Genomic DNA, 17491 nt, shown 5'->3' on the forward strand with positions numbered 1-17491 from the left:
TATATTTCAGAAGTGTCTTCCTAACCCACACTAATAGCAATAATCTTTCAAAGGGTAACTTTCCAAAATGACAAGTCATGTTCTGCATGTTAAGATTATATTGCTCTGAGGAGACTGAATGTTCATGGAATATATAGAATATATACATACGTGAGACCATGGTGACTCACACAGTTAGGACCTTGGCTTGACAAGCAACAAGCTTGTGTTTTGAGACCCAAATGTTGCTGTGGGATGGGGTGAACTCCCATCCTTCACTCCAGCTCCTGCAAGGGACATGAAAGGACTCCCTAATTGAGTGTCCCCCAAGGCAACAGTGATGTCACTGGCTAATCCTTTCAATCTAGAAATGCCTTGGTGCCTCTGACACCAGTGCGATATGATGTGATACATACAGGACTTCTAATTCTGTTGGTCGTTTCCATTACTGTTACACTGTTACTGTTCCATTATAGTTTCAGATGCATGTGTTAAGCAAAGAACAAGGTAATCATTTTCAGAGATTTGTCTTCTTTAGGACAACTGTCCACTAACCCAATTAAAAACAGCTAAAACAGCAGCACAGAACAGGCAGTGAACTTAGGGACTGGACCAAAAGGAACAAATTCATAGCAGATCTGTCAGGCCAATTGTAGTGAAGGAGATTGTGAGCTTAATAATAATAATAATAATAATAATAATAATAATAATAATAATAATAATAATAATAATAATAATAATAATAATAATAAAGTTGGAAGGGACCTTGGAGGTCATCTATTCCAATGCCCTGATCAGGCAGAAAACCCTATACCATTTCAGACAAATGGCTGTCCAGTCTCTTCTTAAAAACTTCCAGTGTTGGAGCATTCACAGCTTCTAGAGGCAGGTTGTTCCACTGATTAATTGTTCTAACTGTCAGGAAATTTCTCCTTAGTTCTAGGTTGCTTCTCTCTATGGTTAGTTTCCATCCATTGCTTCTTATCCTGCTTTCAGGTGCTTTGGAGAATAGCTTGACCCCCTCTTCTTTGTGGCAGCCCCTGAGTTATTGGAACACTGCTATCATGTCACCCCTAGTCCTTCTCTTTATTAAACTAGAAATATACAATTCCAGCAACTGTTCCTTATATGTTTTAGCCTCCAGTCCTTCTCTGTACTCTTTCTAGAGTCTCAACATCTTTTTTACATCGTGGTGACCAAAACTGGATGCAGTATTCCAAGTGTGGCCTTACCAAGGCATTGTAAGGTGGTATTAACACTTTGTGAGATCTTGATTCTGTCCCTCTATTAATGCAGCCTAGCACTGTGTTGACTTTTTTGGCAGCTGCAGCACACTGCTGGCTCATATTTAAGTGATTGTCCACTAGGACTCCAAGATCTCTCTCACAGGTGCTACTATTGAGCAAGGTACCACTTATACTATACCTGTGCATTTGGTTTTTCTTGCCTAAATGTAGAACCTTTTTTCACCATTGAATTTCATTTTGTTAGATAGCGCCCAATGTTCAAGATGTCAACGCTGCTAACATCGAATGTTATTGCTTGACATGAGATGAAGGAGTAGCTATTTCGTATGTTAAACTTGTGTATTGCTTTAAGACCTGTGTATTGTTTTAGCTTAAAAAGGTGGGGGGAGGGAAGAGTAGGAATGCAGTTTCAAGGCCACTTGACTCTCTAAAGACAATAAGATTTGGGGGTTCTTCTAACGGAAGGGAAACCCATTCTTTAAATTAATTGGAGAATATGATTAATGACAGAATTAGAAAGGTGGAGAATTGTGTTTAATATATTGTGCAAGGGGAGGAGATTTCAGATTCCAGCTTCCTTCGAGCAAGCATTTGCCGGTGTATTAGGCTAATAAAGGACTTTTAAGGTAAACAATGCCTCAGAGTCGCTTTAAAACCCCATAGGTCGGAAACTTGACACACGATCTGTCAAGATCCTTCTGTATCTTAAGTCTATCTTCTGGAGTGTTGGCTATTCCTGCCAGCTTAGTGTATTCTGCAAATTGAATGAGTTCCCCATCTATCCCCTCATCCAGATCGTTGATGAAGATGTTGAAGAGCACTGGGCCTAGAACAGAGCTGCAGGGCACACCACTACATACTTCCCTCCATGTAGATGTGGTTCCATTGAGATTATATCAACACAAACACCTTCTCCACACACTGTGAATTGTTCAGATGGGGATCTTTTCCTATTTTCCCAGAAAGAAGTGCTGTTTTTATACCAGCATCTGCCTCAACAGCTTTAGCCTACTTCAGCAGTTGGCTCTTTTAGGAAAAGGTGTCCTTCAGGAGAAAACAGTGAGTGGAGTGTCTTCATGGCATAGTAAGCAGAGCCGGTGGAAGAGTCCCAAGGGAGCACCAGAAATAACACTAGTGCTAAAATAGCAATGCAATCAATGTCCTTTTTTTCAAAAGCATTTCTATTGAGCCACCAAATCTAATTACCCTGCCATATTCTAGCTTTTTAAACAATGCTTCCTGAATAAAGATGATGGGAATTCTCCAAAGAATGAATTAATGAGCAGTAGAATGTGAACAGATTTAGGTAATTTCCCCATTTGGACAAGTTTGTCTCAAGATTTAGCAAGCCAAGCAGGAATGTACACATTTTAAAACACAAATCATTTCTACGTTGCTTGATTTTACTTTCTTGAAAAATGAGTTAATGAGCTGTAGGCTATGAAAACTGCAGGGAGTAGTCCAGGCAGTTGCCAAGAGACCACACTAACTCAAAAAACAAATGAACGAAAAGGACATGAAAGATTTTCCTAATGCCCCATGCCCACTGGATTTTCTCAATGTTTTATATATACCCCACAGAAATGCAGTTCCAAGAACAATATTTTCTAAAGTATTCTGTACTACTTCATTTCATTATTCAACTTCCATATATCGACTAACTTTTTTTTCTCTCCTTAGGGCATTATTCACTATGGACGAGATAACCATGAAATAGAGATTTTACTTTTCACAGAAGTCTTTGATTATGTGTCTAGAATTGATAGAGTGTTGAGTTTTCCTGGAGGATCACTTCTGTTAGCAGGGCAGAGTGGAGTGGGTCGTCGAACCATTACATCATTAGTCAGTCACATGCATGGAGCTGTTCTGATTACACCCAAGATTTCCAGAGGCTATGAAACGAAACAGTTCAAAAATGATTTGAAACATGTAAGTTTTATAAAATATTTGTGTCGTTTAAAGATTGTCTCTTGAGGAAGTAAATAAAAGAGTGCACAATTAAAAGATACCAGCATCATAGGGCGGTCGGAAGAGTATCAGTTATTGGATGTGTGTGCTTTCTGTGGGTATGTCTATCCAAACTGAATGTAACTGAGTCACATTTTTAAGGATAAAATTATTGATCTTTTAAGTTATTTAAAATTCCAAAACGTTTATTTTGGAATAGAACGGAATAGATTCTGGGGTAATATTCCACATTTTTCAAATTATCTGTTAATCCCTACGGCTGGTTTTGTTTCTCTGCAATACCGTATTAAGCAGCAGGAGTTACAGCTGAAGGATTTGTGATGAAGTTATTTCACTATTTTCGCATAGCAAAATTATTTGTCCTAACTATATTTTAATTCATTTGTAATGTGTCAGATAAACATCCAGCACTTAAAAGCTTAAAATAGACACGTAAAATAATGCCAAAAGCCCAATGAAATGCTTTAAGATCAAACAGACTAATGATACCTCCAAGGTATTATTATTAGGGCTGTGTAATGCTTGGAAAATCATAGGATAAAGATTGTCCTGAGCATGCAGGAGCCAGCATGTCAAACCTATAGGCAACATCTCAAACCAAACATGTTTTTTTTCCTGAGATTGTGCTGCTGTAACAGAATGCATAAATAACCTTGGGGGACAAGGGGAAGAGATACTACCTAGGAAACAATCAGACAAGAGAGGGAGACGCCCCTAATAGATTAATAATCAGAGGAACAAACCTAATAAGGACCCACCCTAATTGATCCGGCAGTTAAAAATGATGGCGGTACGTTTGTGCCTTGATACTTGCAATATTGTGCTAATATAGCCTTACAACAAGAATTAGCTCATATATTTGTGTTTCCTGTCTGATTTACCAGGGAGGGCTGACAGCTGCAGCTGGCAAAGTAGCCATATTACCTGAGAAAATACAAAGTTGTTCTTAGAGAACCTACCTATCTGCAAATTATTTATACAACCATCCTTTTTTTCAAAGGACTTGAGACAGTTTATAGTCAGAAAAGAACAAATCAATATAATAATCTATCTAAACTCATTTAGCTAACCAGAGGTGGCCTTGCAGCAGGTATTCTCTGTATGTCCCCCTTTGGAATAGCACCCTGATGAACACCCCACCTCAAACCTATGGCTTCTAGAAGCAGGTGAAAAAGTGGCTCTTCCAGAGGATATTCAAGATATTATAATAAAGCCGTGGTGCCATACTCACTAAAGTTTTTAAATTTTACCATTAATTTGAATAAAAATGTATTAGATTACTGTTTTAATTACTTTTATACTTTCTTCCATTTCTTTTTATCTGTAAGTTTTGCAAACTGCCTAAAGTATTTCTCATTTTAGTGGATAGACTGTACCAGAAATATTTTGTGTTATACATGTCTAAAAATTTAGGCTTTGTATTAAACCTGAATTCTTTTTTTAGTTTAGTCTCAGATTATAAAGAAAGAATTCTTTTTCTCCAGGTCATGCAACTTGCAGGAATTGAAGCTCAGCATGTTGTACTATTATTGGAAGACTATCAATTTGTCCAGCCCACTTTTCTTGAGATGGTCAACAGTTTATTATCATCAGGTCAGAAAGCTATAATTGGTTGACAGCTTGTAATAAAGTCATTACGAATTGTTTAAAATCATAACTGCTCAAATTTCACTAGACGTTGGGTGTAAAATAAAATGCATTAGATGTGATGAATTACAGAGTCTGATTCTATTGTTAGATTATCAATAATAATATTTTGCAAAATTTGATAACAGTTTAGAGATAACACATTGCTCTCAAATGATCTCTGAAAAGATTCTATTATAAAGAGTCTATCTATGTCCTACAAAAACTCTCAGTACTATAATCCTTAGCTGAGCAAAATGATGCATCACAGAGCAGCAATTTTTGAACTATGGTACCTCAAATGGGCTAACTTATAGAATGTGTCCAAAATCTGAGATCTATCATTCCTGAGGGATTGAAATACGACATTTTTTTAAAAAAACATAATGTGACATAAACATCATAAAGCAGTTTATGACATAATATAAAATGTCATAAAATATTTCCTGTGCTGATGTTTGGCTGCTGTACAGTGAAACATGGGCGATTTCAAGGCAGATATATGTCTGAAGGTCTCCCAGCTTTTCCAGTGAAAGCAATACATTAGAAGCTCTGTCATTATTGAAAGCATTGAGGAGTCTGTTAAGGTAATATCTGAAAGGATGACCCAGTAGATCATGGATTGTCTATTGAAAACTTAAATAGATTGAGTATAAGATGTTCACAACTTCTCAGTGTTGTTAATACTGTATTGGGCACTATATATTCTGTTACATGCAAATATTTTTAAGATTTGGAAACGTGCTCTACAAAATCAGATTAAGAGAATGGGCATTTTCCTAATGTAAGTTAAAACATAATTTAGTATTATGAGAGCAAACTTCTGCAAATCTTCAGCTTCCACACTCTACAAATCAAAGATTAAATAATATCCTATAATGTGTTTAACCTAAAGTGAAAATGGAAAATATGATGTATACTGAAAATTATTGTAATAATAATTTATATTGAGTTATAATTTCCTTTTCCTTAGGATCTAATTGTTTTTGAGATTAATAACATTTCCCTAAACTTCTTATAACATATAATGTTCAAAGATACAGTAGTAATTTGATTTTAATTTGGCACATGTAAAAAACATTGTGAAAACTATCTGAAATAGGTGAAGTTTCTGGATTGTACACAATAGAAGAATTAGAACCACTACTATCCCCTTTGAAAGATCAAGCATCACAGGACGGATTTACAGGACCAGTTTTCAACTATTTTACTTACAGTAAGTGAATGTGTCCATATAGTAATGTGAGCTATTAACTGAAATAATGAAGAAAGATACATTCAAATTGAATGTGAAAAGTGATCATAAATAATGGTAACTGTTCTGATGGGATTTTTCTTACTGAGTATATTTAGCTTACAATTGAATTTTAAAATTAATTGCATTGTGACTAGAATATTTGATTCAAGAAAATCTTTAACATATCTTAGAACATTTTATACATTGCTTGGCATTTAACAGTTTCCCATCAGACTTTTTAACATTTTTAAAAAAAGTAAGCAACCGGCATGCTGCGAAGAGAAGAGCTAGCCTTCAGTATTATACATGTATTAATGCAGGGGTCTTCGAACTTGGCCCTTTTATGACTTGTGGGCTTCAACTCCCAGTATTCCTCAGCCACCGTGCCTGGCTGAAGAATTCTGGGAGTTGAAGTCCACAAGTCATAAAAGGGCCAAGTTCGAAGACCCCTGTATTAATGTCACTGGCCTCTATTTAGTTTCTTACAAAATAGGAATGGGAGGTTGTTGCATTTAAGTACTTTGTTTGGAATTGTGTCCATTTTCCCGGAAAAGGGGCAATATTTAAGCTAAACAAGATGGGAGTATTCTGCTAGGGTGATGGAGGTAGTGAAGGGGATGGCATTGAGCATTCCGGTATATCAGTACTTTATCATTATGTCTGCCATGGTATCCTTTTTGTGAATGAACAACAATCCCATTCTCAAACAACTAATTGTGAGTAAATCATTTCAAACATCCCAAAGAGTTTCTGGGAAGAATGCAAACTAAACTTAAATTCTTACCATTGCTTGCTCATTAGTTGTTGTTGTTTTTTTATTGAATTTATGGCTAAATACAAATAATCCAAGTTCCTGACACTAAGATCCAAGATTTTGATTTAAGTCACAGTGCAACACATAGGTTAGTTGTAGCTCTGTTTGTAAGGTGCAAGATCTAAATATGTTTATTTATTATTGGGAAATATATTATTTTTTAACTTTATAATCCAAATATTAAAAGTAGTTTTATTTATTTTTTCTTATGTTCAATAGCGTTCAATTCTCAGAGATTGCCTGGAAAAGTCCCTGCAGTTTTTTGTTTTGTTTTTTTATTTGTTTTGGTTATGTTCTTCAGGAGAGGTTTGCCATTGTCCCCTTCCTAGGGCTGAGAGAAAGTGAATAATCCAAAGTCACCAGATGATTTTTATGAGTAAAATGGGACTAGATCTCATGGTCTCCCAGTTTCTAGTCTGGTGCCTTAACCACTACACCAGACTAGCTCTCTCTGTTAGACGTAGTGGCCAATAATTTTATCTAGGAATAATTTTATATAATCTTTATTTTTTTAATCCCATTTATATCCCACCCTTCTCCAAAGACTCAGGGCGGCTTACAATCTAAAGCACAAATCTATTTTTGTAATCTCTTAGGAATTCAGCAGAATCTTCACGTGGTCATGATTATGGATTCCACTAATTTAAATTTCACAATAAATTGTGAAAGCAACCCTGCACTTCATAAGAAGTGTCAGGTGCTCTGGATGGAAGGCTGGTCTGAAAGCAGTATGAAAAAGGTAAGCGCAAGAACTAGAAACAAGGACACCCTCACCACAATACTTTCCTTTTGAGTTCTGTCCCTGCATATTTAGTATTTAATGTGGTCCTAAAATTCAGTTTAAAGGTAAAGGTTCCCCCGCACATGCGTGCTAGTCGTTTCCAACTCTAGGGGCCGGTGCTCATCTCCGTTTCAAAGCCGAAGAGCTAGCTCTTGTCCGAGGACGTCTCTGTGGTCATGTGGCCAGCATGACTAGACGCCAAAGGCGCACGGAACGCTATTACCTTCCCACCATAGTGGTCCCTATTTTTCTACTTGCATTTTTACATGCTTTCGAACTGCTAGGTTGGCAGAAGCTGGGACGAGTAACAGGCACTCACTCTGTTACGCAGCACTCGGGATTCGACCCGCCAAACTGCCGACCTTCTGATCGACAAGCTGTTACTCGTCCCAGCTTCTGCCAACCTAGCAGTTCGAAAGCACGTAAAAATGCAAGTAGAAAAATAGGGACCACTACGGTGGGAAGGTAACAGCGTTCCGTGCGCCTTTGACATCTAGTCATGCCGGCCACATGACCACGGAGACGTCCTCGGACAAGCGCTGGCTCTTCGGCTTTGAAATGGAGATGAGCACCGGCCCCTAGAGTCGGAAACAACTAGCACGCCTAGTGCAGGGGAACCTTTACTTTTAAAATTTAGTTTAGATTCTAAAATGGAGATGACATACATTTGAAATGGTTGGCAATGTATCCTTGGAGTATCCTTGAATAATTTATGAATCTAATATCTGTTTGTTTTTTTTGTTTTAGAGAACTCTAGATTGGTAAGTTTCAGAGCTCTATCCTAGAGACAAGGATAAATCTCTTTCCAGGAGCACAAATGCACAGTCATGAATTTAGCCATGGAAGTTTCAAGGACAAGGGTCAAGATGATATAAAGCCCTAAATGGCTTGGGTCCGGGATATTTGAGGGAACACCTGCTACCGGCATCAAGCTCCCTTTGTCCAGTGCGCTCCCACAGGGAGGACCTTCTCAGGGTACCACCAGCAAAAGATTGCCGGCGGGTAACACCCAGGGGGAGGGCCTTCTCTGTGGATGCGCCTGACCTTTGGAACCAGCTGCCCGTAGAGCTCAGGACTGCCCCTGACCTTCGTTCATTCCGCCAGGACCTGAAGACCTGGCTCTTTGAGCTTTCCGGCCAGGACTGAGAATTTTAATTGTAATTTTATTTTAATTGGGTTTTAATTGGAGTTTAATAGGGGTTTTATTTTATTCAAGGACTAAATTTAATTATTTTAATTGTTCTTAACTTTTGTAATTTGTATTGTTATTTTAAATTCCTTGTGAACCACCTACGGGAGAAGGGCGGTATATAAGTCCAATAAACATAAACATAAACATGAGCTTGGAGCTCTTATAATGAAAAGCAGCTACTGTGGAATCTACTGTATCTATGGTTCTACAGTATATCAGATCCAGGCTTTAAATTTTGCATTAGTCTTTTTTTGCTGCTATGTGGTAGTATTCTGCCTCCTGTTTCTTGGCCATGAATGTTGAAGGCACTTGAGTACTATCTTGATAATTGTTCTTTCTGGTGTCAGGCTTTTTACTTTCGATGTTGCCAGCTTTCTTTCCTCCCAGGATTCGTACCTCCTTTCCATATCTGTGAACTGTGTCTTAAAATATGGAAAGCATAGAAACTCCTTTCAGCTGACTCTTGGCAAAAAAACATTTCTACATTCTTGGTTGAGTTCCCTCTTTTCAGTGTGTATAATTTAACTAAGCCAGCCTTGCAACGAGTCAGCAGTGTTTCTTAAGCTGAAGAAACCCATGAAGCCATGAAGCCACTGACCAATTTTTAGAGGAAGAAATTATTCTAATAGGACCTGCTTGTTCTTAGCTTACACTTTATATTCTAGATACCTGAGATGTTGTTTGCTGAAGCAGATGAAAAGGAAAAAGCGGCTAAAACATCAAAAGAGCACCAAAAAAAGAACTCTGGCAAGTTGCTATTCTATAATTCCGTTTTTAGTGCATTTTCTTTAACAAGAGCATAAACCCAATGGAGTAAATGTAACATTCCCCATTTTTCATAAACGTATTCCAAACGTCTGAGAAATGAGCAAAATATTATTTCTAGTATTTACAGTCACTCTACGGGAAATGTTTGAGAAGTCAAACTGGCTTTTATCATACATGTTGAACATAGCCACATGGAAAATGAAACCTGCAAAAGGATAAAATTAATGTTAAAAATAAGGGATTATACTTGAATCATCATTTCATTCTATTTATTCAATATCAGTGTTGTCTTTAGCAGTACTTATGTTGTGTATTCTTGGTGCATTTGTAATTTAGGTGACTTGGAATTTATTAAGTCCTTTTTGACAATTCACGACTCATGTAAAGTATATGCAGCTACACCCAGAAGATACATGACTTTTCTACATACATATCTCGCCATTCATAGCAGCAAAAGGACAGAGTTGATAAAAAGGCAAAGTCATTTGCAGGTATGCTTGAATTTTTGGATTTGCATTATATTTTCAAAATGATGCATATATTTATCCGCCATGAACTTCTTTTTGTGTAAGTTGAAAAAATGTGGTTATTATTCAACACCATAGGAATCCCTTAATTATTTTGTTCATTTTCTTTCTTTGCTGTGTTACTCTTATTGGTGTACATGTATTTGAGAAAAATTCCTACTTATCTGAACATTGCAGTATCCTACTGGTGATTTACTTTTGTCCTCCTGTAGTCTAGGATTAAGCAATCCATATCTCCCGAATCATCCTTTTGCCTTCCTCATATGCCTGAGAGTAGTGTAAATCCTAAAATAGACCTAACATAGTTAAAACACAAATAACTTACTGCTCCCCAGTTCTGCCCGCATGTGTTGGATGGCTTCTTTTACTTTGTAGCCTCAGCCTTCCCAAAAGGTTAACTATGGTTTTTAATTTTCAGAAAGTAGTCTCAGTGTTAAAAATATTTAGCTTCTCTTCTCTTCCTATCAGTCTGGTTGATTGGATTTTTCCACCAGTCTCTGTTGCTGGATCTTTCCAGAAAAGGAAGATTTGAGCTCAGAAAGTTAGGCAAGTCAATATTGACAGGATTGCTCAGGAAGGAGGCTTAGAGGAGCTGAGGACAATGTAAAACATAACTTGGTCTGCAGAGCCCTGGAGATTTCCAAAGGGCTGTGTAGACTACGTTAGTGAAGCAGAACAGGTTGTTTTGTCCCTTAGACACATGGAGCGATTCAGGAGATGACCACCCATATTTCCAGCAAGCATATTCCATTATGGTAGCTGTAAATATCACTGCTGCTTCTGGAGTTGTGCTGCATGATAAAGCAATCCATTCTGGCCCTCTGGAAGGCCTTGGAGCTCTTCGGAAAGAAAATGAGGAGGATGGTGTTTAGCCTGGTGGGATGAGATTCAAGCCTAAGACCTGCGGGGACCCGGTGAAATGGGAAAAGGCCTGGGGAGATCCAAATGATGGGAAGTGGAACATGGGATGTCTCAGGGTGGAGGAGGCCTTGGGAGAAGTATGGCAGGGGTCCTGGGCCTGTGCTAGGCCTGCACGGGCCTTCCCCCCATTCCTGAGGCATCCCACGCTGCACTTAACAACATTCATGTTTAATTACTGCATTGGGGAGAGCCCAGATGGAGGGTCATTAAGTGAGATGCTTCACTTAACAGCTGTCATGACATGGGAGCCTCCAATGGCAGGCTTCAGTACAGTCATATCTAGAGGACTACCTATATTTAGTGTGAAAGAATGGTCTGTTTATGGGACTGATTTCTCTGCAAATAGGTTTCATCCAACACCTCTTTATAAATTGTAGGCTGGAGTAGCTAAATTAAATGAAGCTAAAGCACTTGTTGATGAATTAAACAGAAAAGCTGAAGAACAAGGCATATTACTCAAAACAAAGCAAGATGAAGCTGATGCTGCTCTCCAAGAAATCACTGTTTCTATGCAGGTAAAAGTTCAGGAAGTTGCAAAAGGACAAGGACATCATGTGCTTTGACAGAATAAAGACTTTCTAAAAATTCTCTGCAAAGCCTTTTAAGTGTGGTTAGCAAGAAAGATTACTATTATATGGTCAATAATAGAAAACTGCACTAGCTCTAAACTGACCAGGAATTTCTACAAGAATTAACTTTGGAATGAAAAGAAAAGGAAAAATGTTTTAGATTGGTAGCTTTGCAAAATTATCGTTAGATTTTAGGCAAAATGTATTTATACCCAAATCAATATGAGACAGCTTTTATTAATTTGGAACCATTGTTAAATTACTGCTGTAAATGTTTCTTACAGAAGAAGAAATTATTTTCATCTTTATTGTCAAAAATGTTGTCCAAATGTCAGGGTCATATATTCTGTACGTAGGTGGGCACGTAGTGCAGTTGTTCAGTTTCGAAGAAAATAAGAATAGTTGCAAGTTTTCAATGAAAGATAAAAATCTCATGTTGCAAAGAAAAATGGCTGCATTCACTCTGAAGAAACTATAGGTGTCTGAACTGATGTCTTGATTAATGCCTGTCTTGTAGGATGCAAGTGAACAAAAATCAGAAATGGAAAAAATAAAACAGAAAATAGCACAAGAAGTAGTAAAAATTGAAGAAAGAAAAAAAATAATTGAGGATGAATTGAAAGAGGTTCAGGTAATCATTTTTTAAAAAAAAAATGATATTGCTATCCTATTGAAAGAGTAGGCTTTTGTTTGTTTCTATGTTATTTTTCTTTTGATATAATAAAGAGCAGTTAACATTTTAAGAGCATTTGAGCAGTAATTAGCCTTGAGTTATAAAGTAAGGTAAAGGTTCCCCCGCACATGCGTACTAGTCGTTTCCAACTCTAGGGGCCAGTGCTCATCTCCGTTTCAAAGCTGAAGAGCCAGTGCTTGTCTGAGGACGTCTCCGTGGTCATGTGGCCGGCATGACTAGATGCCAAAGGCTGTTACCTTCCCACCGTAGTGGTCCCTATTTTTCTACTTGCATTTTTACGTGCTTTCGAACTGCTAGGTTGGCAGAAGCTGGGACGAGTAACAGGCGCTCACTCTGTTACGTGGCACTCGGGATTTGACCCGCCAAACTGCCGACCTTCTGATTGACAAGCTCAGCATCCTAACCCACTGAGCCACCGCATCCCTTGAGTTATAGAAAACATTATATTAAAATCTGAGAATATTTGTATCATTTCACATAAGCTTCTGAAACAGCTTTTGTTTTTATTATAGTACTGAGACACACACACACACACACACAGACACATTAAATCACTGTTCATTTTGAACACATAGCGGAAAGAAGAAAGATTTCATTGATTTTCTGATTGTTGTTAGCTGCGAAGTCGTGTCTGACCCATCGCGACCCTATGGACAACGTTCCTCCAGGCCTTCCTGTCCTCTACCATCTTCTGGAGTCCATTTAAGATCACGCCTACTGCTTCTGTGACTCCATCCAGCCACCTCATTCTCTGTCGTCCCCTTCTTCTCTTGCCCTCAATCTTACCCAGCATTAAGCTCTTCTCCAGTCAGTCCTTCCTTCTCATTAGGTGGCCAAAGTATTTGAGTTTCAACTTCAGGATCTAGCCTTCTAAGGAGCAGTCAGGGTTGATCTCCTCTAGGACTGACCGGTTTGATCGCCTTGCAGTCCAAGGGACTCGCAGGAGATTTTCTGATTACCTCTTTTTAATTGATGCATTTTCTTTATTATTTTTAATATCTAACTATTTATGTCTTCCTAATTTTCTGTTTTAGGCCTTGATTGTTGTGGTTGTTGTTAGTCTTTTAATTAAATAGTGAAACTGTGGCTTCTATGCTTTGGTCCCAAATAGGCAAGAGAACCCATAGCTTTCTGTTCCACTGGAAATAGAAACACTATTGTGAAAGAGATGATGTGAGGAGTAGAAATGACTTTTGAGAGTAAGAAAGATGCTATGGTTAAGAACAAAGTAGGAAAATCAAGAGGAAAGTGTTAGTACCAATGATTATAGTCCCAGCATTATAGTGAAATTTTGACTCTTATGTCATCTATCTTGAATCAAGTTTTGATTATGAAGATATTGCTGAATTCTTTGGTTAAGAAGAAAAACTGTTGTGTTAAAAATTAAGCAGCTTTAATCCTTTCCTTTTGTTTTCTGTTTTAGCCACTAGTTAATGAAGCTAAATTAGCAGTTGGAAATATCAAACCAGAATCCCTGTCTGAAATCCGTTCATTACGTATGCCACCTGATATCATTAGGGACATCCTGGAAGGTGTCTTACGATTGATGGGTATCTTTGATACATCGTGGGTGAGCATGAAGAGGTAATAGAAGATGACAATGTTCTATTTCTTTTGAAATCCTAATTTATTTTCATCTGAATGCCAGAAAAAGGCTGTAATAATAACAATAGATTATTCATAGATTCATTAACTATTTTCACTAAACTGCTTTCCCACATTGGAATGATTATTTAATATATATTCTGCAGTTTCCTTGCAAAAAGAGGTGTGAGAGAAGACATCGCAACTTTTGATGCTAGAAATATTCCAAAGCAAATTCGTGAGAGTGTAGAAGATCTTCTAGCTAAAAATAAGGCATCATTTGACTCAAAGGTAATAATACTAATACTAATAATAGTAGTAGTAGTGGTGGTGGTGGTGGTGGTAGTAGTAGTAGTAGTAGTAGTAATAGTAACAGTAATAATAATAAAGTTGGAATGGACCTTGGAGGTCATCTAGTCCAACCCCCTGCTCAGGCAGGATTGGACAGGTTCAACAAGTATTAATTAAATAAGTCGTTTATTGTTGAAACTATAGGTACTTTACTCAGTACATAATAATTTGCACAATAGCTGGTGGAAAAAGAAAATGTTTTCACATTTATTTTTTTTACAACAGAACAACATTTTATTATTAATTTTAAATTTCCAAAATAGATATGCTGGTTATTCAATGAATATCAATGGTAGTATATTATTTCTGAGTGTATTTTAGACGTTACCTCTGGTGCATATTACCTTCAGATCACCTGTATGTTTGAATATTTCAGAACGCAAAAAGGGCCAGTACTGCAGCTGCACCCTTAGCAGCCTGGGTTAAGGCCAACGTTCAGTACTCACATGTGCTAGAACGAATTCAGCCTCTGGAAACTGAACAATCCGGTCTACAAGCGTAAGTAGTGTATGAAGCATAAAGAGCCATGTGTGTATTTATATCATTTTCATTAGTTGCCGGCGTCAACTTCCCTCCGCCCTGTGCGTTCCCACAGAGAGGGCCTCCTCAGGGTGCCTCCGGTCAGAGAATGTCGTCTGGTGGCCCCCAGGGGGAGGGCCTTCTCTGTGGGCGCTCCGGCTTTATGGAACCAGCTGCCGGTCGAGCTCCGGATGGCACCGGACCTTCGCTCCTTCCGACGCGGTCTGAAGACCCATTTATTTGAACAAGCTGGCCTGGCCTGATGGGGGATGTTAGGTTTTTTAATGGGGTTTTTTACATTGTTATTGTTTTTATCTGGGCTATTATTTAATCCTTTTTAATTTTTGTATTTTCTATTTATATGTGCCCTGTTCACCGCCCTGAGTCCTTCGGGAGAAGGGCGGTATATAAATATAATAAATAAATAAATAAATAAATTATAATTCTGAAATGCAAGAGAACCATTACATTTAAAAGAGGAAAACTTTCCTTTCTTTGCCTGATTTGAAAGAAGAAAGTTTGGCTCAAATTTAAAAAACAAAAACAAATGTAGCCTCTTCTGGAAAGAAAGCTACACTGTGTTCAAGTCTGCTTTCAAAATACTGCCTGTTAAGCATCTTTCCTCAGAGAAAGCATTGCGATTTCTAAATCCTATTTTGTGCTTTGTCTGCTTACTTATTTTGTTTAGGCGTGTTGCTTAAAGCAGCAAATAGACTCAGAAAATTGTTCTTAGGAAGGGGCTTTCAGACTTTTTTTTGGGTCACTAAGGTTTTATTAGTTAAAATAAAATCTCAGAAACTGCAATCGAGACACAAAGCTCTAGTGATAGAAAATGACGAGGTTTCGTTGCCTTTAACGTCCCCCCAGAATCCTATTATGCGATAGATCACTAATTTAGCATTGTTTGGTCTCTGAAAGAGACTGATAAAAATGCTAATTTCTGGCAATTGATTGTTTTTTATGTTGTTGTTGTTAGTTGCGAAGTCGTGTCCGACCCATCGCAACTCTATGGACAATGTTCCTCCAGGCCTTCCTGTCCTCTACCATCTTCTGGAGTCCATTTAAGCTCACGCCTACTGCTTCAGTGACTCCATCCGGCCACCTCATTCTCTGTCGTCCCCTTCTTCTCTTGCCCTCAATCTTTCCCAGCATTAGCCTCTTCTCTTCTCCATGTTACTGTTTGTTTTTTGTAAATACTTCAATTAATACTTTTAATATATTTTAGTAATCTCAGAAAAACAGAAGATAGAAAACAGAAGTTAGAAGATTTGCTTAATTCTGTTGGTCAGAAAGTGGCAGAATTAAAAGATAAGTATGTATTCAAGACATGTTAATACTATTCTAATACTGTTTTTGTATTAAATTAACACTTTCTTGTTGAAATGAAATTATACTTTACTTCAACTTGCCTTTAATTAGTCGAATATCTTAAAAAATGCAATTGGTGTGCAGGTTCCAGGCCAGAACCAGTGAAGCTGCTAAACTGGAAACAGAACTTGTGAAAGCTCAAGAGACGGTGAAAGCTGCAGAGATACTAATTAAACAGCTTGATAGGGAGCATAAAAGATGGAATGCACAGGTTGGTTATTAAACCTTCAGTGGATCCGTATTTTTGCCATTTTTCTTCAAAGGAAGTCAGTGTTTTTACTCCAGAAAGCATTTTTAGCCTCCTTCAGTTCTTGTGATTCTTATTTCTTTGTGATGACTATGAAACTCCTTGCTGATTAATTAGGAAATAATTTTCTTTCATCCTCTAATTTTATAGACTAAACCTTAAAATAGGATGAACATTTTTAGAAAAACTCAAAAGGTGCAGGAATCTTTCCCAAACCCAGGAAATAAAACCCACAGAAATCCCAGCCCTGTCACATTTATTGCATCATTTAAACCATTCTTCGATTCTCCAAAAGGTCAACTGCAGCCTTCAGCTATTAAAATGCTGCCATACCCAAATTAAATAATGCCTTTTTGCTTAAACGTAAAAAAGGTCAATTAAAATGTGAGCTCTTCATGTTAGTCATTAAAACTTTAGTACATAAGAAGGATGGAGAGTATTTTCATAATATGCTGGTCTTTAAGATCCATTGTAATGGTATAGGATTTCCTGAAATGGTATAGGATTTCCTGAAATGGTATAGGATTTCCTTGAAATGGTATAGGATTTCCTGCCTCAGCAGGGGGTTGGACTAGATGACCTCCAAGGTCCCTTCCAACTTCTTCTTCTTCTTCTTCTTCTTCTTCTTCTTCTTCTTCTTCTTCTTCTTCTTCTTCTTCTTCTTCTTATTATTATTATTATTATTATTATTATTATTATTATTATTATTATTATTATTGTAGTTTTAGAGAGTAAGAAGCAAATTGCACAAACTGTGATTAACTTTCACTCTGCAAAGGTCTGGTTATTTAGCATATCAATACATTGACTAGATACATCAATAAACAATCATATTGGAAATTGTTTCAGGTTTCAGAAATAGCAGATGAATTAAGTACACTGCCAAGAAGAGCTCAACTGTCTGCAGCATTTATTACTTACCTCTCAGCTGCACCTGAAGACCAAAGAAAAGCAAGCTTGGATTCATGGACAAAATCTGCTGGTCTTGAAAGTGAGAGTTGTTCTCTTGGTCTATTTTTTTATTATTTTCAGTGTGACACAAAATCTTAACATTAACATAAATCTGTACTGGTATTAAGTGGTTAATGGATGGGGAAAA

General features: G+C 37.5%; 1 protein-coding gene across 2 annotated transcripts in view; it reads left to right on the top strand.

The window, feature by feature from the left end:
* DYNC2H1 (dynein cytoplasmic 2 heavy chain 1) overlaps positions 1-17491 on the top strand; it is a gene marked incomplete at its 5' end in the record, with an annotated part of 166288 nt that overhangs the window by 61714 nt on the left and 87083 nt on the right. For both annotated transcript variants that reach the window (XM_083362406.1, XM_083362407.1), the window contains 14 exons: positions 2907-3155; positions 4679-4787; positions 5923-6036; positions 7468-7610; positions 9510-9591; positions 9949-10103; positions 11438-11575; positions 12147-12260; positions 13747-13907; positions 14075-14198; positions 14635-14756; positions 16003-16089; positions 16230-16356; positions 17242-17383. In XM_083362406.1, coding sequence (XP_083218532.1) covers positions 2907-3155; positions 4679-4787; positions 5923-6036; positions 7468-7610; positions 9510-9591; positions 9949-10103; positions 11438-11575; positions 12147-12260; positions 13747-13907; positions 14075-14198; positions 14635-14756; positions 16003-16089; positions 16230-16356; positions 17242-17383 — 1867 coding nt within the window. The remainder of the gene's footprint in view (positions 1-2906; positions 3156-4678; positions 4788-5922; positions 6037-7467; positions 7611-9509; positions 9592-9948; positions 10104-11437; positions 11576-12146; positions 12261-13746; positions 13908-14074; positions 14199-14634; positions 14757-16002; positions 16090-16229; positions 16357-17241; positions 17384-17491) is intronic.

This window comes from Vipera ursinii (assembly GCF_947247035.1).
Source record: "Vipera ursinii genome assembly, chromosome: 4".
Lineage (NCBI taxonomy): Eukaryota > Metazoa > Chordata > Lepidosauria > Squamata > Viperidae > Vipera > Vipera ursinii.